The sequence below is a fragment of the Aquila chrysaetos genome, chromosome 6, assembly GCF_900496995.4.
Source record: "Aquila chrysaetos chrysaetos chromosome 6, bAquChr1.4, whole genome shotgun sequence".
NCBI classification, from domain to species: domain Eukaryota; kingdom Metazoa; phylum Chordata; class Aves; order Accipitriformes; family Accipitridae; genus Aquila; species Aquila chrysaetos.
The window spans coordinates 30423687-30449748 of record NC_044009.1 but is presented as its reverse complement, the minus strand read 5'-3'; the positions used below and the strand labels follow the sequence as shown (position 1 = coordinate 30449748).

The 26062-nt window shown below is 35.3% G+C and overlaps 1 protein-coding gene across 6 annotated transcripts in view; it reads right to left on the bottom strand.

The window, feature by feature from the left end:
- LOC115342641 (neurabin-1-like) overlaps nt 1-26062 on the bottom strand; it is a 44735-nt gene that overhangs the window by 6443 nt on the left and 12230 nt on the right. For 2 of the 6 annotated variants that reach the window (XM_041124323.1, XM_030017218.2), the window contains exons 3-17: nt 23582-23714; nt 22970-23090; nt 22390-22494; nt 22092-22212; nt 21479-21622; nt 19601-19654; nt 17513-17742; nt 15771-15867; nt 15501-15690; nt 14566-14717; nt 13421-13754; nt 9888-9975; nt 8747-8818; nt 7959-8157; nt 1532-1648 (exon numbers count right to left, since the gene is read on the bottom strand). In XM_041124323.1, the coding sequence (XP_040980257.1) occupies nt 1532-1648; nt 7959-8157; nt 8747-8818; nt 9888-9975; nt 13421-13754; nt 14566-14717; nt 15501-15690; nt 15771-15867; nt 17513-17742; nt 19601-19654; nt 21479-21622; nt 22092-22212; nt 22390-22494; nt 22970-23090; nt 23582-23714 (2157 nt within the window). Of the gene's footprint in view, nt 1-378; nt 1235-1531; nt 1649-7958; nt 8158-8746; nt 8819-9887; nt 9976-13420; nt 13755-14565; nt 14718-15500; nt 15691-15770; nt 15868-17512; nt 17743-19600; nt 19655-21478; nt 21623-22091; nt 22213-22389; nt 22495-22969; nt 23091-23581; nt 23715-26062 lie in introns of those variants that run through there. The other 4 variants (XM_030017223.2, XM_030017219.2, XM_030017220.2 and 1 more) reach the window with 4 other exon arrangements.

Here is a 26062-nt window from a genome sequence, read left to right as displayed (position 1 = left end):
CAAGCACCAGGTAGAAATTCTAGTTGTGAAGGACTTAAGTTAAGGATTTGAAATATCTAAAATTGCTATATAAGATTGGTTTATTATTTTTTCCTAGACCTCAATGTATTGTACTACTAATTAAAAAAGCCCAAGAACAGAACTACCTATTTTTCTTTACACATATGGCTTTCCAAAAGAGAAACCAACTCAGTCTTTATTTATCATTATCCTCAGAACAGACCCTGATAACCAATGTAATTACTGAAAAGGTACAAATGACTTTCATTGGTCATACACTTAAGCAACGTATAAACTAGACAGAACACTAGAATCAGACTCATCTATAACAAAAAAAAAAAATCATCACTTTACACATGCAGAAACGGACAACTTTCATTTGAGTTTTAGGACCAGAAGTTTACTGAAAGTTGTAACACTGATCAAAGAACAATATTCAAGAAGATATTTAGCTTTGTTAAAATCTTATGATTTATACTGCTTGAAAGTTTTAAAAACACATATTCTATTCATGAACGATTCCATTCAAAAATCTGCACGGAGCACTTGTCATGACAGGTATTAGCTGGAGTTCCTCTGATTTTCGTTAGATCTATGACTGTTATCTCTGATAAAAATCTGCAAGAAATTAATCCACTACTGAAACCTGTAAACTAGTTATATGATTTTTGACACCCCAGATTTTTATGTTAGTGATTTCATATTTATAACATTGTTTGTAAGACTGTTCTGGCTTTCTACATATTACTGGACTATTTTAAGATTTTCACCAAAGCCTGGTTTAAGATAGCTAATAACAAACCCGCACATTCACAAACCACCATTTAATTTTTTTCTTCAAACATTATCACTACCAGTTTGCAAGCCCTCTAACTCATTTCTGGAAGATGACTGTGTTCAGCTTTCAATGACTCCTCCTAGTCTATAAAGGATTTAATTTATAAAGATGCCCATCGTCAAACATCAAATGAGACAGTATCTCAGAATGTTACCAAAATGTAGACTTCAGGTTTCAGCTGTAGCCAGAGGAGTTAGTTCTCCAGTGAACGAACACTGACTTTCAGGCATCTAGTTTCTACCTATATATCAGAACCACTATATTCTGCCTTTTTTTTTTTGTTGTTCTTTTTTCTTTTGTTTGTTTTTATATAGATGAAAATTATGGTAAAACAAACCTGCACAGATGTGAAGGCAAGGTCAAAAACGCTGCAGTTTTCATTCACCCAGGAAGTTGCTTTAAATTAGTGGAACAGAAAGGTGTTACATTTAAAATTAAAAACTGCAATTTAATCACAGTTCATTTGTTCCAATTTTTATGATATAACTAGGATCAGAACACAAAGGCTATTATGGCATCTACTAGTCTGTGTCCTTAGTTCAGTAACACCTTAACAATTCTTTACAGTGCTTTTCAACATTCAAATATGGAAACAGCCATCTAGTTTCATATTACACAAATCTGTTTCTATTAAACATGCTTTAGTGTGAACAACAACATCAACAAGACACATATACACACTTTGAAACTCACCTCATTTGAAGAGAAGGTTAAAGTGTGTGAACGACCTGACAGATTTGGTTCTGTCACTAACCCTGAAAGTTCACAACTTGGCTTGCTATGGTATGTATCATCTATGACAATTCTACTCTGCAAACAAGTGGAAATAACGTTTTATTAACTCACTCCTTGGAAAAGCAGGTCATAAGGTGACATCCTAGTAATTTTGATTTTTGGTAAAAAAAAAAAAAATACTTTGACTCAGTTATCTTTAGATCACATATGAAATGCACTCACTACATCAAGCATCTGATTTGTTTTTGTTAAGCTTCTGAATTCAAAAATGCAATAACAAATTTAAAGCAATATCCCCAATAAAAGCACCTTGTGTGGAGAATCGGTGATAAACTGAAATGGTGTTAAAGTACACAAGGAAACACACATGGTTACTTTTTCAGCAGGCATACCACACTCCGGGAGAAGCAATTTAAGATTCATTTGGTGGAATTATTCATGCCAACTTTGTATTCAACTGAAATCTACACAAGCACTATGAATGTGCTTCAGAAGGTGCTGTTCTGTTGGTGAGATAAAAATCAGTCCTAATTGTTTATGGTCATTAAGATTCTTATGGCACAGAAGTGCCCCCATAACTTACAAAGTTTCTGAAAACAAGAGCTAGGTTTAGACTTCATAGTTACCTGCTATTGAACCAATGTAGTTAACAGTGAAACAAATAGGCTGTCTTTGCCTGACATACATTAAGACTTGAAGAGCAAGGACCTTTCGGCAGCTTGCAGATCAGGGTTTAAATTAGTTCATTAATAGATAATACAGAGCTTGCCTAAGGACAACCTTTCCCAAAACTTTAAATTCTTATTTAAGATACTGTATTGTATTGCTGTTCATTCGAACAGCTTCAATGAGGGTGGTTGAACACTGGAACAGGTTGCCCAGAGAGGTGGTAGATGCCACATCCCTGCAAGCATTCAAGGTCAAGTCGGATAGGGCTCTGAGCAATGCGATCAAGTTGAAGATGAGGGGTTTGGATGAGATGACCTTTAAAGCTCCCTTCCAACCCAAACTACTCTATGATTCTATGATTCAGTTTTGAGGTGGCTGCATTTGAGGCACAGAATCACATCATCTGAAAATTACCTTGATATGAAAGATACCACATAGATGTAAAATATCTTTAGAAGAATTTTTATAATAAATGGACCATATCAAGCTATGGAAAGTCTTCTTTATAGTTAAAGCACCAAATAGTGTAAAAAACCTATAACAAAGCTGAACATTTAAGAAGTTAAACAATTACTCGGATGTCATTACAAAAAATGGTTTAACTCTGTAAAACTACGGTAATTATGCAGTTTGACAGCCTGAATAAATTATTTGCAAAATAGAAAAGTCTTCTGAAATGAAAGATTTTGACAGATTTATTCTTTTAATAAATCAATAAAATACTTTTTTTTTTTTAATGTAACAAAGTAAAATTCAGGTTAAAGATATGACTAATGTAAGAACTATCATATTGAAAGACTGTAAAATCTTCATAGCATTTACTGTTTACATTCAGTCTTACACTTAGTCTGTGTTTAAAGGAAGTTTTTGGATCTGTATGACTGCCTTAGCATCTAAAAGTAGCAGGATCTAGGTTCAAACTCATCCAGCAGCCAGTACTGATACAACCTTCAGGCAGGTTACCTGAGCAGCCTGTGACTCAAGCTGAAGACCATGTAAAAACCAGATGCTACACCTGAAAACTTCACAGCAGGTTTGGTAAGAAAATCCTTCTAAAGACTACTCATGTATGTGTTCCCCAGAATATTTTCTGATTTGATTACTTCCATTCCAACTCAGATCCTGACCTCTACGTCATTTTTCTTTAGTGAGTGAAAAATAATTCTGCCAAAAGCATGCCTCCTACTTTTGCCTTTCTAAAATTTACTTCTCAGCACTACTCTCTGTGTCCTTCAAACAGTAAGCAATTATTTATCATTATGTTCTCTAATTTTCTCTAAGTCTCTGATCAACTAACTATACTTTGTAAGGATGCCATACCATATCCCTATATGCATAAATAATCTGAGATCCTAATTAAGCTGAATGTAAAGACATTTTTCTTCAGTAACTTATGCTCCCATAAGAGCATGTTTTTGCAGTTGTCTTCGTTGAGCTCTTCTGTATTTGTGTTCTGATTTCAGTTTAACTTGAACTCTAAATTTTCTAGATTATTCTATTTTTGTTTTGGGGGTGGACACTTGATCTTCACACTCCCTTTTACCCTAAGTTACTGATAGGCATTTCCAGTCTTAAAAAAAAAAAAAAAAAAAAAAAAAAAAAGAGAGAGAGAGAAAAAGTAAAAAAAACCCCAAAAACCAAGAAAAAACCACCACCGCCACCACAACCAAAAAACCCAAACCACAACTTCAGTTTTCCTGCTACCTTTTCATGGAGTGTGATACTGTACATGACTGAAAAATGGTGTTCTATTTATCATGTAGATAATTTTATTAATTACATTATATTTTAGGGACTTCTTCAGTCTTTTAGATGTAAAAAGCATTACTAGAAACAACAGAATTACTTTGTCTACCAACCTATTCTCAAATTAATGTCAACCCAAACTGAAAATCTACTTAGGAGCTTTTCTTTTGGCCACCCTTAGCTCACTCCTTCTACCTTTGCAGAGCAATTGAGAATAATTCAGAAACAAAACTGTACACAGACACAAAAAAAAAAGACAGGATGATATTTGAGCAAAATATTTAATGAGACCTTAGAAAAAACATGAAGAAAACATAGCCAAAAGTAAAGCATCTCATCACCAGTTGTAATGTTTTCTCCTCCCCCTGCTCCTATTTGGTTTAAAGTACTAATTTCCTTTTAAGGATTTAGAGCCAGTTGCAAAGATTTTTGATTCTTGAAGAGCACAGAATTTGGATAGAAAAGGTTTTATAGGTATGCTTCCTAAGATTTAAGGTACTAGGATATAAATAGTTTACACCACATTGTTCTTCCTCGCAATGAAAACGAAACACTGCATACAAGCTTACAGAAGCTAAATAATGCTCTAGAAAAATAATTAATATGAACAGTATGTATGTGTTTGTATTGTATCAGAGAATGGGACTACATCAAGGGGCAGATTATGTAAAGGGACTAATTTAAGAACTGTGTAATTCAGGAATCTCCTTAGTCTAAACAGTCTGCAAACACTCAGATCACAGGATTTTAGTTCTTGTGTTTCTAGTTTTCACAAGCAACAAGAAGGTGATTCATTACTTTGCTCAATTATTATTTTAAGATTAACTTCAGTATAATTTTAAGAAAACAAAATCCTTCTAGGTGCAGTAATTTTTAGGAGGCAAATTTTGCAGAAACAGAAAACAGTTAAAATATAGTTACATTGCTTACACCATCAATATTAAAACACGTCTACAGAAATTATACATAATGCGAAAGACTCAATACAACAGTTAGAGATTTTTACATGACAAAGTTCTTATTTTAGGGTTTCAACTTTTACCTGCTCTTTAATAAATGCTTTCACCTGATCATATGGGATACTACAGACATAAAAGCAATAAATATTATGGAGTTAACATCAAGAAAAAGGAGTATTCTTTTGTTAAATTCTGGGAAGATGATTTTGTCCCTGCTGTTATTTTGGTTTAGTAGCAAGACTCACTGCTGAGTGGTCAAGCACATTTCTTTCTCAGTTTTAATGTTTTTTCATAGTGATGTTTACCAGCCAAAGCCTTGTTATTGTAGTGCAAACGTAGTGGTCAGCTGCAGGTTAAGATCTACAAAGATCAGTCATTCCAAGCAGTAGCTGCTGTCACATTACCATCTTCATAAAAGAGCCCAAATGTTGCAAAGTTAAAACAAACAGCCTGACTTCAGAGAGGCCAAGTATGATTTTAGGATCAATTTATGTATGAGAATCTGTTCTTTAATAGGGTCAGCTTTCTACTGTTTCACAAAGCAGGAATACAGCTGAAAACTTGTATATTCTTCCAGCTGCTGGTTTGCAACTGGCACTAAGGAAAAGAGCAGCAAGCAGCAATTACATACTGGAGCATGAGAAGGAAACATAAAACAGTAGGCAAGAAACCAGGCAGAAGGTTAAAGTGATAATCAACTTGGATAAAGGATACAACGATGAGAAGAAAACGCTATTATTTCAGGGCAATGTGAAGAGAGCACCCAATCTGTACGATCTATACCTTTCTGATTGCCAAAAAAAAAAGTGTCTGGTGCTTAAGCACATTATGGGTGCTTATACTAGAAATGCAGCAGTGGGACTTTTACTGTGCTCAAAACAATTTGAATTGGACAGAAAGGAGGAATGAAGAGGGCATGAATGGGTTATTCTGAACCAATGACTTTGAAAGCTAAACCACTGTATGTTTCTCTATACAGAAAACATCTCTTGATAGCTTTGCTACAGCCTATTAAGAGATCAACCATGCACTCCTATTTAATAAAAAATTGTACCAAAGTGTATGCATATCCCCTTCAACATGGATCTTGCAGTCCCACGATCCTCAGGTTATTTACAGAAACATCTTTTGGCCACTGCATGCTTCAACAGAAGCAGACAATGCAGGAGGTGTAAATACACAAGACTGACACACACTGGACAGTATTCTGTAAAATGTTGTTCTACTTCAGAAATTAAAAATTTCCTACTCTTCTTAAGTTCCTGTGTTACAGTAAGGTATGGTATGGTTCTAAAACCACTTTCTGTCTTTTTTTACAAACTATGTATGCAGACAGCTTACTCCTGTCACAGGGACTGTAAATTCACACTAAGAAAACAAGGCAATTTTAAAAAATGTATTATAAGAGCATTTTAGTGCAATCAGCATCTGGAAAGATGGAAAGCCAACTTGTTGCTATCTGCCATCTATGCAAAATATCAGTGACTTCGTGGACTACAACCAGGCAAGTTTCTTTTCTAGATTTGTAACTCATTTCTCTCTAATAACACAGAGGAAAAGGAAAAAGTGAAAGGGTATTTTAAACAACCAAAGTGAAGAAAAAGTGTGAAACTCAAGAATAAACCTAGCTTATGAGGTTACTCAAATAGCTACAACTTTGAATCTGACAAAATCCAAAGGAAACAAGAATGAAGGTAAGTTAATGAGATTGTTAGTAATAGTCTCATATTGCAATAGGTTTTAACAAAATATTTAGACAGCGCACACGTTAAACTTCTTAATTTTTAGAGCCATTTCTTACAAATACTTTAAACTGTAAAGATGGTAACTTTATGGTTATAGACTGAACTGTGTAGCCTCACTCTTAAGATCTGGTTAAAAGCCTTTAAATTAGAACATTATCAGTTACTCAGAAGCAGTTTCCTAGAAGTGTCTCTTAGCTTTCAATACTAAATTCATTAATGAAAACCAGGATGCTATCTTCATCCACCTGTCTGGTACTCCAGCCCTACATACCAGTATGGTAACAACTGGTTGGCCAGCTGCCTGGGAACCTGACCTCTAGGTATACTTCCTCCAAGTATAAGACTGTATTAGACAGGCATCCTGGTTTCAGCTGGGATAGAGTTAATTTTCTGGTACAACGGTACAGTGCTGTGGTTTGGATTTAGTGTGTGAATAATGTTGATAACACATTGATGTTTTAGTTGTTGCTAAGTAGCACTTATGTTTAATTTAAGATTCTTCAGTTTCCCATGCTCTGCCAGCACGCAGGTGTACAAGAAGCTGGGAGGGAGCATGGCCAGGACAGCTGACCCAAACTAGCCAAAGGGACATTCCACACCATAGAACATCATGCTCAGTATATACACTGGGGGGAGTTGGCCAGGAGGCATGAATCACTGCTCGGGCATTGGTCAGCAGGTGGTGAGCAACTGCATTGTGCATCACTTGTTTTTTCTTAGCTTTTATTTCTCTCTCTTTGTTATACTACTTTTCGTTACAATTATTTTTAATTATTATTGTTATTATTATATTTTCTTTTAGTTATTAAACTGTTCTTATCTCAACCCACAAGTTTTACTTTTTTTTTCCGATTCTCCTTCCCATCCCACTGGGAGTGAGTAAGCGTCTGCGTGGTACTTAGTTGCTGGCTGGGCTTAAACCACAACAACAGGGAAACAGATTTGGCTTTTAAAACTATACTGCCCTACAGCTAGTGTTACTTTTAGCATTATAAACCAGTGAAAAAACCATACCCTGTGATTGTTCCTTGGATGCTACTTCAGCCTGAATATCCTCCACTGATGCTTCAACTGAACAGGAGGGAATGGGAACACACCATTTCTGCTTGTGAGGGCTGTGAAGTCTCAAAACTTCTGCAGCAATGTTTGTAAGAGGTGGTGTGGTCAAGGACTAAGTCGTCAAGCTTCCACATACTAAGCACTGATGTTTCTACTTCATCAAGATGCAACACTTAAATATTCAAAGCACAAATTAGTCATCTTTACCTTGCTCCTGTTCTTCTCTTGACCATGTTCACAACTGTCCTGCCCGCTCTGAGTAACGTGCAGGCTGCTGCTACTAGAAATGTGAGGCTCTTTGTGGCTGTCTCCAAACCAAGAGAAAGGCATGCAAGTAGGGACAGGGGAATCTGAATCTGATGCAGATAGATTGTTGCCAGAGTCATCCAGCAGTTCTCGGGAACCCCTGAAATAAGTAGATTAAATTGTGTTTAAACAACAGCAGCAAAAAACCCCACCCTTCCCACCAAACACACAACCCCCACCCCCAAAGCAACAAACTCAAAACACACACCACTAATTGTTACCTGTTTCACAACACAATTGATATTTAAAATGAAAACTAATACTTGCCTTTAAATATACGTGCAAAATAATTTGAGTTACTGAACAACACAAATTTAAGAGCTTTTGCAGTATTTCACACAACCATTTAATAATTTCAAATAATTTGCAAATTTAATTTACTCAACATTCATCTTCCTAAGCAAAATACAGTTTTTATATTTAAGATAGGGTATAACATGTTAATCTTATGAGCCACTTTAAAATGTAACTCTGCTTTACTGTTTCCTCTATACTATTCTATGTATTTTTCTTATTTCAGGAGATTAGAAGCTCATCTTCACATCATTGTATTAATCTTCACAGAATTTTGCCACTATTATACTTGAATGTACTTTAAGGTCAAACAGTCATGATAGTTTTAAAGAAATTCTTGGGTTAAAAATTTTAGGAATGCAGCATGTATGTATTAAACAAAACAAAACAACTACCTGCTATCCAGAGAACCTCTTAGATTTTCTTTTTCTTGTTTCTTGCCCTTGCCCCCAGATTTCCGTAATCCACTGAAGTGAAAAAACACAATTTTCATAAAGCATTTACATGGTACAACATTTTTTTTATCAGCAAGGTGGTTTTTACATCGATTTCAACAGTTAGAAAAAGCCACACCTATGTTGTTACACAGAGCACGATTTTGCAGATTATGCATGGGATTAAAAAAGTACTGTTATACTTTATTTAAGAACCATGACAGAATTATGAAAGTACCTTTCAAAGACACATATAATCAAAGTAAACACAGGAAATGACCAAAGAAACTTAGCATATAGTAGATACAACCAAGAGGAAGAACACAGTTTTACTGCTATATAAATGTTCATATGCAATGCAGAGTGAGTTGAACCTCTTTGTGTGAAGTAAGTTATCATTTTTACGTTATTTGTTATATTTGTTGCAGTACGAGTCTGAGTCTTCGATGTTAGCTGGCTTCAACAAGCTTTATACCTGGCTCCACAGGAGCAAGGCTTATTGCAAAATGTAGCAACTCTCTCTCAAATCCCCAGAGTTCAGTTACCACACTGCATTTCCAGATAATATGCAGCTTGCTCTTTTGTTTTACCCCTGTTCGCATTCTCATCTTCTAAAGGAATTCAGAAATCCACTCATCACTGCTGCCTGCCTCCAAGGAACAGTTCAGTAAGCAGCTACTATAGCCAAACCCTGTGCAATGACACCTCTACTGTAGAAGGAATTAAGGCAAGACAGGTATCTATTTTAGACTGTAATGCCAGCATGACATAACATTAGAGTCTAAGCTCCAACAGTATTTTTGGCATAAAACTATGCATGGATTTCCAATTTAACTCATCGAGAAGTTGTGTATTCAGATAAAAACTGAAGAACCCGAAGAAATTCTTTGAGGGAAAAAAGTACAGATAAATAAAATCAAAATGTGGTAGAAACATGAATGCAACGTTACAAATTCTAGATGAAAAAGACTCTGTCCAGTGGTGTTGCTATGAAGTAGCATTACTAGATTTCCTGAACATTTTTTAATTTAGCGAACATTATATTCTCCAAAAATAACACTGAAAACCATTTATTTCCAAATGAACACAAGTGAAATCTTACCCAAAATCTGGAAATCTCCTTTTGGACCTCCCTGATGATGTTCCTTCATTTGTTTCTATTATCCTGTCTTCATTTTTCTTTTCTTCTGCTTTTCATAGAGGGATGAAAAATAAAAACATTATTGTAAAAATACTTGCAAGTTTCAAGTACTTACGATGATGCTTGTAAGTAAAGAAGATACTAAAACCTAAGTAACAGTGTTAAAATTGTCATTTGCACATACAGATGCTAGCTGAAAATACTACAGCCATATCAACGTAAGTTATTCTCTGTGGCATCTTCCCACCATTCTGGCTGTGCCATACCATTGAAAAATGGCAACACAACAGTTGCTTATGACTGATCAAAAATATTGCTTTTGATAAACAGTAATTCTATACTGTCTACAGAAAGATAAAACTTACTACAGTATTTTGATTCAATGAATTACAAACAAAGATAGTTTAAGATAGGTTTAGAAAAAAGTACCTCTTTCTTCTGCAAAATATCAACTTGAAAATACAACAACTAGATAACCAGTATAAATGCATGAAAGAAACTCAGTTTTAAAGCAACGGTTGAGCAAGTACAGCATTTAATCATCCTTTATTACACCTGAAGTATTAAAAGATGTTCCTTCTGCATTTTTTCTGGTTCAGTAGCTAGTCCAGGCTAGCTACTTGGAACATAGGCTACATATGCAAGCTGCTAGCTCCAGAATGAGTGCCTAACCAACATGATAGCCAGTACCTGGAGAGCAGACAGATCCCAACAAGCTGAGTTTCTTGGAAACAGTATACAAACTATAACTATTCTAAAGAAATAATTGGGACTTTGAAGCTCCTCCAAGACTGTGGTATTTTCAAAACTGGAATACAACCTGCTAGGATCTAATTTTTCACCAGAGGGAGCATGTTCAATTCCAACTGCTCAATTATCAAGTGAAATTAAGTGACAAATTTAAGCATCACACTACCTCAGCCCAATGTGACACATTACTGCAAATCCTGACCGTACTTCCTTTTAAATTCTCAGGCTACTAAATTATTATTTTTTTAAATAATTGAAATGCGTTTCATATTGCAAATCAGGCGTTTCATAACTAAGCTGCCTATGAAAGACATGCACCCTGCTTTTTGTGAGACAAAGCAGGTTTTAAGCTCCGCCTTCAAGACAACTCCTGACATGAAGTAATGTACACAGATGCCTTCAGGGATCATAAAAAACAAAAAATCATGTTTACTACACAAAACTGAGGACAACTCCCCACCATCCCATCAGCTAATAATCCTTCCTGAAACATATAATGGTTATCTCAAAGTTTACATGCTGAATAGTCAAGATAGTCAGGGTTTTTGTGGTTTTGTTTTGGTTTTTTTTCATATCTGATCAGTAGTTTCTGATCAACATCAGAACTTTATCTAATTAGTTAACCACTCTTCCTAAACATGTAACATCCAATAAATTGTAACTACCAGTTAAACTGGTTATTTTTTCTGTCAACTTAAATACAAAACCAGAAGAATTAATTTTAATATTGACATGTGTTTCCAGCTGTCCTGGTTTCAGCTGGGATAGAGTTAATTGTCTTCCTAGTAGCTGGTACAGTGCTATGTTTTGAGTTCAGTATGCGAAGAATGTTGATAACACACTGATGTTTTCAGTTGTTGCTAGGTAGTATTTAGACTAAGTCAAGGATTTTTCAGCTTCTGATGCCCAGCCAGCGAGAAAGCTGGAGGGGCACAAGAAGCTGGCACAGGACACAGCCAGGGCAGCTGACCCAAACTGGCCAAAGGGGTATTCCATACCATGGGACGTCACATCTAGTGTATAAACTGGGGGAGTGGGGCGGGGGGATTGCCGCTTGGGGACTAACTGGGTGCCAGTCGGCGGGTGGTGAGCAATTGCACTGCGCATCATTTGTACATTCCAATCCTTTCATTATTGCTGTTGTCATTTTATTAGTGTTATCATTATCCTTATTAGTTTCTTCTTTTCTGTTCTATTAAACCGTTCTTATCTCAACCCATGAGTTTTACTTCTTCTCCCGATTTTCTCCCCCATCCCACTGGGTAGGGAGGAGTGAGTGAGCAGCTGCGTGGTGCTTAGTTGCTGGCTAGGGTTAAACCACGACACCAGCTCTCTCTCCAGAGGTAATATTTTAAGAAAAGAGGTAATTTCTAAACCACATTACAATAGGTTAAAAAACAGACTGATACATGAATGGATGGGAAAGTAATTGAAAGGATTATTTCAATGAAATAATAGGTAGATATTTAAATAGTTAGAAAGCAACAATCTAACAGAAAGTAGCATTTAGTGTCATTGTGCCTGCAAAGAGCTAGCTTTCAATACTAATCCTCGTCTTTGATGTACTGCATTAATTAGCTCTTCCAGTGAGTCTGCCAATTTTAAGAAAATGTTTGCAATGCTTCAGCCATCACAAAAAAGTTGTAGAAAAGAAAGCAAAATCACTTATATATTAGGTACTTGTTTTCATATGATTTTTTTAAAAAACAAACAAAACAAACAGAAGCTGGGGTAGAGACAGTTTTTGTTTAAGACTTTCTAGAAACACATAGTATGAGGAGAGTATAAAACAAATCCTGTTTTCAGAATATTCAAAGAAAGGTTTTGTCTGAGCTGTATAGAAAAGACAGCAAGTATAATCTGCCTTTATATATTCTGCTAGCTGACTAAAGGAAATATCAAGCATTTAAAATATTCTATCTGATCCCTTTTTCAATTATTCACAAGAAAAAAAGCCAAATATTTCTATCAAATAATGATTAGTAGTGACTAGGCTGATTATAATACCTTTAACCTTTTCCTAGTGAGAAATATCCTAAGAGGGCAAGATGAATAATACAGTAATTCCCGTAACGTTCAGAATCCGTATCTTGTTTAAACACCTGGATAACGTTGGGAAACACAAAGTCAACACTGAATTTTTCTGGGAATTGGGAAATCAGTCAAACTTGCTCTCCAATACATTGCCACTTATGAGGCTAGTGTTTTGCAGAAATGTGTTACGAGCTTCACTGATTATCCACAGTCAATGACTTAGCTCCCCTCTAGGCTTATGTCAAGGCAACCATTTAGACCCTCTAGATTTAGAGGTTTGAGCTTTTACCAAACTGACTCAGACATATTCCTTTCTGTAACTGTTTAATTGAAACAACATTTATTCTGCAGGCACCTTTTAGATTCTTGGCACTATAAATTATTTTGGAAATGTTGAGGTTTTGTAGAAATCTGGTAACTAATTTGTTGCAGATGAAGAAATTAAAAGATAGATAAGCGTATTTCAGAACATACTACTGTTTTATCAAAATCTTTCAGTAAGTAAAAATAGAATACAACGAACTTGCATACTTTTTTGCTAACCTCAAACTTTCCTGAAGAGTTAACAAGTGGTTTTAGAATAGGTAATTAGTTTTGTAGTCAGTTCATTTTCCCTCAAAGTAGTTTATTGTTCAATATTCATTTATACCTAAAATGTGTAATACTTTAACCCTGAAGGATTAAAATAATAATAAACCCTTAAGTCTTACCCTTGGCCTCTTTCCCTTTCCCTTTTGCTTCTCTTTGCTTAACATTCTTGGGATACCCTTGAGGAGAACTGGGAGCCATCTCTTCAGGAGGAGGTGAATGAGTGGTAGTTGTGCTGTTTTCGTTGTTTGGTTTGTGTACTGGAGAAGAGTGTGTGGAAGCAGAAGGACTTGACTCTAGAGGACTTTCTGTGCTTTCTGTTTGTTCAGGCTTTTCACTCTTTCGATCTATGTCATCCAGGCACGGGAGAGTTAATTTTTCACTTGTTTCTAAGGTCTTGGTTAGGTACACAGTGGAAAGTTCTCTGTTGAGAACAGTATCTTCTGAATCCTCATCCTTCAACAAATTCAAAAGTTATTTTATAAGCATGACATAATCCTTTACTATCTGATCCTTTACCAGGATATAAGGATATGCTATGCTAAAGACAAACTTCCCAGTTCAGAAAATTTTAACTTAATCACTTGCAGATACCATCTGAATCACATGAAGCTGATTTTAGAGACTTTTCTTTATCTACCCCTATACAGATCTTGTGCACATCCCAAATACTCTTTCTCTAGCCAAGTCAGTAATGTTCTGGTATATCTTGGCCATTCCAATTCAATGCAACCACTTTTCAGTCTAACTGAAGTAGTTCAATCTTCTCCATCTATGACAGGCTCTCTCTCATACGAACTATATACACCTCAGTATTTCAACTGTTTTCCAGAAACGTGCAAGAACATTTTATTGGTATATTTTTTGTGGCCTTAAATGATTATTTATGGAATAATGAAGCATTTCAGAAGTGTTCAGTTTTTGAAGAAATTTGGTAACTAACTTGTTTCAGACGAAGGAATTATAAGATAGATAAGCATATTTCACAACATACCACTGTCACTGTATCAAAATATTTCAGGAAGTAGAATACAACAAGCCTGCATACTTCTTTGCTAACTTCAAATTAACTGTGCCACAAAGAACATGTCAGAGATCACATATGTGGTATGAACCCAAAGAGGGTTTTTCACTCGATACAGCATAAAAATATGATGCTTCGGCACAGTGTGAATGAGGCACAGAGAACACTTAAAATTGCAAATACAGATAAAACTGAACACACATTCACGCTCCTGAATGCATAATTATCTACCAATATCGGTACCTGTAGATTTGCAGTCTGTTGTCCAGCCCCAAGAGTTTCTTTCAGCTTTGATCGAGAAGGTGGCTGGCGTTTGACTTTCAAAGCAAGCTGAGCTTTTGCTTTGTGGGCACTGGTATCTAATCTGGGAGTATCCCCAACAAAAGCATCAAAATCTGCAACAAATATGTAGTTCTTTTAAAAAACAAAACAAACTGGTAGGAAAGTTCTCCAACCCACTGTCCAGAAAAATCAGAATTATTCTACCTGGTAATGATTACTATCTGGAAATACTGTTTTATATAATACTACAATATTTTAACACGTTGTGATAGCAATTTCTAATTAATTTGAAATATATTTCTACACAATTTCTTCAATTAAAAAAAATAAAATCAATCAGGATATAATTTCTGAATTTTATTCTCAAATAGATGAGAATTTGTGCCCAAAATGTACTTTCCTATGCTTGTTCTTTAAGACAGAAACTCTTTACAGAGTACATAAGCATCTACCAAATCTTTTAAAAATATGCTTCTCATTTGAACCACCATCTGATATTTTATAACATTCTAGGCATAAAATTACAAGACAAATTAAAAAAAATCATAGCAAGTTTTGGTGTAAATCATAGCTTAAAATCAATGGGATTTTAACTGACATATCTCAGTGTTTTAGTCCCACTAACGTTATTGGTTTCACTAATAGAGAATCTGAGGAACAGCGAAGACGGATCTCTCTCCATCTGTCTCCTCTTTCCCACAGCATTTAAGAAATACATTATTACAATACTGAAAATGTTCGGGGACCTAAACAAAAATATCCACACTGGCTCAGGTCAAACATTTACCCAGTCAGTAGGAAACAGCAAACACTTAACTTTTTAAGAACAAAACCCAGTACACAAATAACTCCCGATTTTTGTTAAATGCAAATCAAAGATCCTACAACCTACTTACCAGAAATTAACATTTCTGAAGAATTTAGTCTTTCTTCTATTAATTCTGTTTCTTTTTCATTTTCTTCTCTTATCTTTGACTGCTCATTATATTGGCCTGGACTTTGACAGCCATCTGCCAATAAACTACCACCTCCAAACATATATGGCATTCTCTCATATACTTTCAATTTACTTTCAAGCTCTGAAATCTGCAAGAATTAAAATTCAGGAGTGAGATACAACTCTCCAAGAATGCAGAAGTTTATTTCAAAATATAATACTGCTTTACTTTTTCCTGATATATTTTCAGCTGTTCTGCATATTTCTGGTCTCTCTCTTCAAGTAGCCTTGAATGGTCGTCTTCTTTTTTCATAAATTCTATTTCTCTGGTGAAAGAAATATATACATATATATGAAACAGTAATATATAGAAATGTAGAAAAATACATAAAATAGAAATACGCACAGTTGCATTTACTAAAAACCATTCTGTTAGTAAACGTTGGAAAAAAAAAAATCAGTCCGTAAGGTATAACTGATTCATTAATCTTGTAACGTCACAAAATGACCTATGTTTCTACTGTCTTCAAAAGAAAGTACATATGACACTATAATTTACTCTGGGCTGAAAAAGGATGCTTTGCAACACTTCTTCTAAAAGTTACAACCATTTCTCTACCTTTAAAACTGTCAAGTTGCATATACATTTAAAGCGACTCCAACCATTACAGCTTACTCTCTTCCACAAAGATACATGCACACATGGTATTTTCCTTCCAAAAGCTACGGTAAAATTCTTTGTAGGAAAATAAATTGCATTTCAAGTTTCTACTTGGTTCATCCTACAGAAATTGCAATATCTGGGTTTTACAAAAAAGAAACACTGATTACAAGAAGGAAACAAAAATAAAAGCTGCTTTTTCCCGCAAGTCAGATGGAATAACACACAAAAATAGAAAATTAGTGTAGAACATCTACACAAAATGCAAAAGCTTCAGGGACAGTCAGAAGAGTAATGGGAATTTGCTAAACAGCAAGGAAACAGAAAGTAGCATGTTAGCAGTCATCTTAACATCTTTTGAACTTCCTTGCATATAAGCTTGGGAGGAGAGGGGAAAGGAGACCTTTAAAAAGCTCACCAAACAGCACAAAAATACACTATGAAAAGTAACATTTCTGCATGTGGACTACAGAGCAAAAGAGCATGCACACTGCCTTTAAAAATAAGTAACAAGTGGAGAAATTGGGGACAAGAGAATTATATGCTTACAGTAACTACCAAAAGCAACAGTTGTGTTCTGTATTATCGAGACACTTCTACAAGTATTTTGCAATTAGCTCTTGTTTAGCTGAGAGAAAAGAAGGCAGAACAAATAGACACAACTGCATGACAATAGTGTACAAGTCTTACACAGATGTATCTAATAAGCAATATTACCTCTACTAAAAAAACCAAACCTGTTAACAGATTGAAGATACTGTTTTCATGCTGCCATTTTGATGAGCTAGATACATATGCCAAACTCTTAATTTTTCTCAGAATTGCTTTTATTCCCCCTACAAGATATAATTCCTAAGTCAGGCTGAATCACACATATCTGGCTTTTATATCCTTTGATGCCTACCCTATCTGGAACATTCAGGTTGGTCAAAGCTAGAGGGTTTTTCATGAACAGCGAAAGGTATTGCCAAATACCTCATGCCAAATTTCAAGGAGTCCTTCCAAAAGTATAGATGCATTACAGTTTCTCAACTAAGTTGTTTTAAAAATTTGTTATTGAAATATTTCAATAATTTTTCCTAAGCTTAGAATCAAAAGTAGCAACAAAGTTTTTGGAGAACCTTTCCAGAAGCTGGCGACTTAAGGTATAGAAGAATTCAGCATGTATAGCCCACTGCTTCCCTGAACTCTGACAAATGAAAAGAAAATGTGTTAAGCAAATCCTAATCCTACATATCATTGTCAGTTTTCCCCATAATGTACAAAATGTACCAGCAAGAGAGAGACATGTGGTATTTTGGAGTACTTACTTTTGTTGGTAATCTTTAAGCAATTTCTTGGCTGCCTTGTATTTTTTTTCAAGGGCATCACATTGTTCTTGAGTTTCTTTAAGATGCTCATTTACTGTTTTGCATAAACTCTGTGCCTCTAACCAGTAGGTCTCTAACTTTTTAATTTTCTCTTTGCTTTCATCTAAGTTTTGCTGAAGTTGGGCTCGACTCAGTTTCCATTCATTTTTTTCTGCTTCAACAATTTTTAACTGAAAAGATTAATACTTAAGGAATTAATATAAACTAAAAGATGAAATAAAAAACCAGTTGTTTATACATATGTAAGTAGAGAATAGCTAATAACAAATACTTAGCATTAATATTAAAGACACTGAACTTTTAAAGAAAAGGTATCAACTCTTCTAACCCTTGTTAATACAAGTAAGTTCAGAACTCAAACCCAAGAGTCTTTTACTACTTCCTCATTAGTATTGCTTCTTTTTAAAGAGATAAAATGAATAAGACCTTTATTATTAGCTTATGTTGACTTGTTCAAGATCTCACCATTTCTTAATACCTCTGGAGAGGCCTATTTTGATTACCTTCAAAGGCAACTGGAGATACAGAATGTTAACCTGTATAAGACAAGCTCCCTGTCCTACTACTTTGTTACCAACAGCTTTTTGAATAAAGCTAATGAGACCGGTTGATCTTCCCTGGTACTTTATACAACATTGGTCTTCCTAATAAATTATGATATACTCATGGTTTGCTTTCCTGGGGCTAATTTATAAAAACACCAAACATTCCCTCAACAAAGGAGAGGGATGGGGCCCCTTCGGCTTGACAGCAGCCACATTATAAAAGGGAATGTTAACATGTGAAGTTCTCCAGGCCTTGGAGGAATGAGCAGGCAGGATACCACTTAATTTGTCCATGCCTCCTTCTTTGGGGACACCATTTACACCGAGGAAATCACTGCTTTTGAAGCCAGTTAAGATCACCTGCTGATGGAACAGAGATGTTGTAAGGACCAAGAATTTCTTGAATTTAAAATGGGGCAGTAAGTTGTACTAATGCCAACGTTTTTAACAGCTTTTTTAGCAATCCAGTTGGGCCAAAATTCAAGAATACAGCAAGGAGGAGGAGCACTGTCAGAAATCAAAATCAGAACTATCATAAGAACACAAAGAAGTTTTGGCTGCCTTGCCTCTCTACGCTTGGAGCTTTGAACATTTGCAGAGTGCAAGAAAACCCCCAATAGATACTGTTATTCAAAATTATTGCAGTCTGAAGCACTATCCCCTCTGCACTTGGTACGCGCCCCCAGCAATGTGCTGCAACTTGTCCTAGGGTACACACTTCTCAGCAAGGCAATACGGAAGGGCAATGGAATAAAAGAAGCTGCTCACCTACAACAAATATTTCCAGAAAAAAGCCATGCACAGATCTCCATCAGTGGAAAAAGCAGCAAAAAGAACAAGAAACCCTTTCTCAGAGAAAGCAGAAGTGTTGAACCAATTCTCACAAAAAAAAAAAAAAAAAAAAAAAAAAAAAAAAAAAAAAAAAAAAAAAAAAAGCTGGGAAAAAACTCCCTCCCCACAGCAGGTCAGAAATTTGCGGAGGGAAAGAGGGGAAACAAGGTAACAGAAATAACTTTCTGGTAACAGAAAGTCAGTCGCAAACCATTGTCTCTAAGTGCCAAATCTATACTCAGATAAGACAAGTTCTATCTGCTGAAAATGTTCTAATACTTGTTTGGGAGCTTGTTTCATACAGTACTCCACCATATTCAGTTCTGCTCTAAGCAGTAATACTGAAGCGTTCATTTTATAATGGCACAGGGGGGATTTTGGGGTTGGGGGGTTGTTTGTTTGTTTTGTGGGGTTGGGGGTGGGTTTGTTTTGGTTTTGTTTGTTTTTTTAATTTGAGCACAGGTCTTCAGCTTAGAAATATCTGTCTAGCATAACACAGAGTATATTGAGCCTGAGACCTAAAACAGATTGCTGCCTTTTGCATTCATCCTACTCTTGGTAAAATTTGTAGGTAGAAATAAAAAAAAAAAACCACCCCAAAAAACAACACACAAAAAAAACCACCACCAAATAAGATTCTTTGAAAACTTACTTTCTCCTTCAGTTGATTCACTTCAGCTATTGTTACTGCATGTTTTAATTGTAGCTGAAACAACAAACAAACAATTGTATGAGCATACACAAAATGCATTTGTCCATGATTCCCTTCTTCCTCAAACCATTTTTATAGTAGCATGAAGTCAACTTACTCATTTGTCAATTACAGGAGAAGTGATCATGAGCTTTTATTAAAAGAAAGTTGAACTCAAATTTAAAAAGTTCCACAGTATTCCACTTGCTACAAAAATCAATACATGATCACCTATAATTAAAAATCCCACATAATTTTCTATACATTAAGTGAGGAGGTTAAAATAATGTTTCAATGTGCCAGAAGAATGAAAAGGCAGCATGCACTTATGATGACAACTGGTACACAGAATCTAGTAAAAATTTAACAGTACTAAATATTTTTACTTATCAGCACTTACAAATAAACATGCTGGCTTTGTTTTAAAATTAAGCCTTGTACTTTACACCACAAATCTGCATAGGATTATTAGAAATGGATAAAGGCTACACCTAAGCCAAATGTAAAGATTATTGTTTACATGTCTTAAGGAAACAGCACATATATGAGTGCAAAAGCACATTTTTTTGACAACTGTTAGTTATTTCTTATATCTCTTTCCATCTGTAACCCTCGGGGGATTTTTTTTTTTGGCAAGGCATAATGCACCAAACACACATTAAAACAAATGAATCCATGACTATCCTTTGTTTAGATTATGTTAATAACAGCATAGTAATGATTCCAGCAGAGAATTTAATTGTATCCCAAGTAAATATAGCGCTTACAAAAAGATGCTGTAGCCTGCTGCTACACTTCCTAACCTAGAAAAACTGTAAATGTTCTCTAGTGATCAATAGCCTGAAATTTCAACTTCCCCAACATCATCAATATCATCAAGAGAGCAAATTTAAGGAGATCTGCAAAATAGTGATCCTTTACAAAAATAAGCTGGTGCATGTACAAATGGCACCTGACAAAACAGTTTCTTTGCACTATATTTTTCTCCTCCAGAGTGAAAATGACAGGGACTTAAATCTACCAAAGCAGCCCAGACCCCTCAATGCCAAAGACCACACCACTTAAATCCCCAACTAAATTCCACAGACCTGAATAAAGCAAATATGCTCCTTTATAAAAACCCTGGGAAAAGGGAACTGAATTTTCCAATTATGTTAAGTTGGGATTCACAGTCTGGAATGCCCTATTGACTTTACAAATTCATTACTTCAAAAAAATACACCATAAAAAAAAAAAACCAGAAGGGATTACCTGAAAAAACCCTCCAAGCCAAAAATGTGCCTATCTACAGAATCAAGTGCTTTTATGTATGCAGATATTACCCAGAAAACCTCAGGGACCAGAGCAAGAGATTAGATGTGTTTTTCTTGTCTTCCTGAAAAACATCTAACCACAACATTCAAGACCATTCAGAATGGGCATACTTGTCCCCCCATGCTCCCCCCACAGCTACAGCCATTCTACTACGCAGCAAACAAAAGCAAAGTCCAATGGGCCACAGAAGAACTAAGAGAAGCATCATATCTATTTAATGCAATGTTCAGACATCACAACAAGGAGGGAGGTGATGTTGGGTTCTAACACCTGTTTCCAAGGGCTTTTTTAAGTTTAGTTTAAATGAAAGGACCATTTAATATAAATAGGTATAGGGAAGCTGGGATCAGAAAATTACAGAAGACCTACATTTCAAGGGACATTTACCAGAGAGATTATTGGCGATGTTGAAACAAACCCCAAACCACATGAAGGGGGACATGAAGGAGATTATACCCAAATCTTACAAGGTTCAGGTGCTCCCCCAGTGCATCACAAAGAATATTTAAGAAACTGCTACCACACCTCTTTAAATTTAAGAAGAGACTGTGCTGAATCCATATCCAGTGGTAAACCAATATCTTCATTTTCAGGAAGATCAAAAACTTCTACAGATTTTCCATGTAAATGTGACTCATATGTATCATCATCATCATCATAGTCATCATCCTGACAAAATGGGAAGATCATGACATTCTCTAACACACACACACTTTGCATTATAGTAGCAGCAATAACAAAAGCATACAATCAAGGAAACCAAACAGTTGCAAAACTTTTCTCAACTAGTTACTATGCCATTTTAGTTTCTTATACCTATAATAAGTTTTAAAGATGACTTGCAAACACCTTCATCAAAGTTCCACAAGAGAGAGCTAAGCCAGCCATGCACAAAACAATCACACACAGCTGATACCTTTTGGACTACTGATAAACTGGAAGTATAGCAAGTAGTGCTAATCATGTGCCTTGATAATACTAATGTATGAAGTTTGTACTTTGTTTTTAACAAGTTGCCTCTTTTACCCTTTTTTTGCTTCAATTTGATTCAAAAAACATTTATTCCACTTGCAGAAATTATTGCATGTAGTAGTAATCATGTACTTTTAAAAATATTTAAGTATGTATGATGTTTTACCTGTTCTGTATCATCATGAACATAGTGCTGCTCATACAGACATCTCTCTTGCTCTAAGGTCTCACTAATGAGGCGGGCTACTTCACTCTGAGTCCCTGGCTTCTCTCTCCCAATGAGAAAACTACAAAAGAGAAACAAATTACCTTGAAGCAAAAAGTTTAAGATATGCTTAAGAAATTAGTTTGCCATACTGCTGCCTTCAGCAATGTCTTTCTAAAACTTTCAGATTATGGTTTTGTATTCTCCATTAATGAAGAATGAAAAAAAGAAAGTAGTATTTCATAGAAAACATACATACCTCACTGTGCCTTTGGTGTTTTTTAATACAGTGGCTGCAAAGAACTGAGTAACTCCGACCAGACTTATGCCATCAACCTCAACAATTTGATCATTTACTTGAATTCTGCAAAATAAATAAATGCTTAGCTAACACTTCAACAAAAATATTTTGGCTTGACAGATTTTTGACATAACAAGTATCACTTAAAAGTCACTAGTATTTATAATAAGAATTTCTCAGTTACTATGCAGATCACCAATTAAAATTTACATGCTATTTGCCTTGATATTTTTTATACTGTTTACACAGTGATTGCTGTCCTGGGGTATCAACATGCTTTTGTAGCACTTTTACACTTGGGTGCATCCTAAGCTTTTCTCATATATGCTGTAAGCAGATCTACACTTATTTTGCAAAAATGTCCTCTATTAAATAAAAATTGTTTTTTTAAAAAATTAACATAATGCAGGAAGGTAATATTTATTCAGCTACATTCAGCTTTTGTACTTTCATTCACAGTATTTAGCATACCCAATGAAAACGACTGGGCTCAGTTAGAAATTTGTAAAAAGCATAATCAATTCAATGAAAAACTCACCGTCCATCTCTCTGAGCAGCTCCACCATCTGTTATTGTTTTTACAAAAATACCTAGTTTTTCCAGTCCCTGATCAGCACCAACTCCCATTCCAATAATACTGATGCCCAGACCACTGTCACCTAAGGGATTAAAAAAATCTAACGTTAGCCGCATAACACAAGATGTAACACTTAGCAGTTGTGAGCTGTTTCAAAGCACTCCAAGTCCTTCCATGCAAAAGATATGAAAATTCACTTAAAAAAAAAAGACAACATATTTTTCTATCTAGATACTACTTAAAGCGTTTTTGTTCTGTAGTTATGACTGTCTGTTAGATTCAAAGCTTCATGGTATCGGGAAGAGATAGCAACGTTTATGAATTGCATATATTTTGGTACAGATCTGTCACTCAGTAATGTAGCCTTCCTAACTTCAATTAAGTATGACAATTTGCACTTAGTAGAGGCCTGTCCAGTTAACGTTCACTAAATTCAATAGAACTAGCCATAAATGTAAGCCTGAACACACATTCAAAAATTCAAGACCTAAATTCAGGGAAGATAGAGTTTACAGTTGTTTTATCTTTTGTGTGCATAGTATCTCTTGCAAATGTTCAAGGTTTGATTTGCACCTTTTTCAATTTCCACAGGAAACACTTCCATTTTTTCCACCCTTTTCTCAAGTTCATACTCAGCTGAGGCTGCCACAGGGTCAACTTCTTCATTACGTCTATCATAGTCTTCATTTGAGTAAGTACTGAAAACCTAAGAAAGGTAACAGAAAACTTTTTAGTGCTTTCCCACCCCCTTTCAAACGTGACATAATTGAAAGAAAATTAGTAAGGAAATTAAAGTGGTATTTTTAGAGATCCCATTTTCTAAACAACCATCAATTTAATAAATACTGCTGCTGCAAGACAGTTTCTAACTTGCAGAGAAGTAACATTTTAGAAGTTTCAAACAATTCCTTAAACACTTTTTGTGTTGTAAATGCACCAAACAGTTAAAAGAAATCAGTCATCTCCTCTTTGATATAATATGACTTTTTTTTTTTTAGGACTACATTTCCCCAAATCCTTCTTCCTCTCTTCTTCCCTCCCCCCACACCATCTGCCAATTGCAGTGCTTCAAACAGATGTAGTTTTCTGATTTTGCAAGGGAATCACGCAGTTTCCCAGGAAAAGGAAATGCCTTGTTACATACATTACTATTTTTGGTAATCACTCCAGCTGAATTTCTGAATTGTTAAAAATAAAAGATAAACAAACAACATGAATTAAGACAGAAATCTAGAATAATGAGCTACATATAACAGGGTTAATTTTACTTATCAGCATGTTCATTGATTGTATTTAAATTCATAAGTTAGAAAAAAAAAAAGAAAAAATAATACACCACCACCCCTTTATCTGAAAAACAAGGTTTATCTGCTTAAGTTTTTGCAGGCACTGAGTGTTTTACTCAAGGTCACTGGAAGAAAAAAGTTATGGATTGCAGCTGCAGCAGCCATCTCCCTAATCAAGAACATGCAGTGCTGACACACAGTTAATTTACACGAGCCTACTAAGTTTTTGCAACTTTTGCATTTTCCCACTAAGACTACCCAGACAGGTAACTGCAATCATGTAAATAAGACAGAATTAATTGTAATTAGCTGTAATTAACATTTTCCCAGTGAATTTACATCCACTAGTATATGGTGTTAGCTCTGCATGGCAGTAGCCTCAGACACAGGAAAATGGTTATTGAAACAGATTACCAAAAAGCAACTAATGTAACTCAGTATTTCCCATGGGGAGCTTACTGCTTCACCTCCAGATTACAGCTGGAGGACAGTTTCACAAACACTTTGCCAAATCCTGCAGAACAGCTACTCCAGAAACATGGCATGGCCATATACCAGTCCAGTAAGTAAGCAAGATTAGATGCACTTGGCTGAAAGGGAAGGAAGAAACCCACTCTCAGAAGTCTTATGTTTCCCCCAATAAAAGAACCTTCCTGAAAAGTTGTTCTTCCCAAGTCTTGCATTAAGGTAAACAAACTAATAAACTCCTTTGGACTACCATACAGACACCAGTGGGCAACAACTGGACACTGAAACAAGGGTTGCAATTACAGTATCTATCTTCCATAAATTTTACAGAAAAATCTGCAAAATAAATAAAGAAAACCATCCAAATGGTCTCAAGTATTCTTACTCTATCACTGTAAGAAAAAAGGTGGCCAAGTTCTTTAATTTAATGTCCCTCCCCACCCCCTCAAATCAGTAAATAGGATATGAAGCAGAAGCATTTCATGAAGCACTATTCTCCCTTTGGAACAAGACCCGTCTAGTTTGATTTCTTTCCATCCCAATAGAAAAAACAATCTCTCTAAAAATATAATCAAGTTATAAGAAGATGTATTACAAAATAATTATAAAAAGGAAGTCAATGAGTGGACAAATAGTAACTTGTTAATGAGAATATGTGAATTCTTGAGAACAAATCAAATACTGGGGCATGAAAAAAATCAAGTTTGCTTATTTCTAAGTGTACATATGTTCTAGTATTAATAATATGAGTAAAATGTTAAAGATCACTACCAAATGGATGAATGAGCAAAAGGTGGATAAAGGTAGTAGTTCATTTTGGAGACACTGACAACTGTATTTTCTTGATTCTTTATAATTCAGTGGTCTAACTCACAAAGCAGAAGATGATGCAAGTACTCACTATCTATTGAAGAATTACATTAGCAAAGGGATGACCAGTTTCTTACACAATCATTTATAAAGTGCTGGAAATGTGGGGTAAGCAAAGTTGGACCATCATAACAGCATTACATATGCTGCAAATCTTAGGCTGCCAGCACTAAAATATCTCTGGAACTTCTAAAAATTATTAAATATTTTTCCAGTTTGAAAGTAACACCATTGTACTTGAGAGTCTCATGGAATCTGCCTATTTTGACACAAAATTGATCATAGGAATTGATCATCTGTGGGGAGTGGATCATAGAATTTAAAATTAGTGGTAGCTTAGATGCCAGTGATATTTATAATTGTTACTCATAAAATAATAGCACAAATATATCTATGCAGATGAAGACTACTAATATTTATGCACACTAGC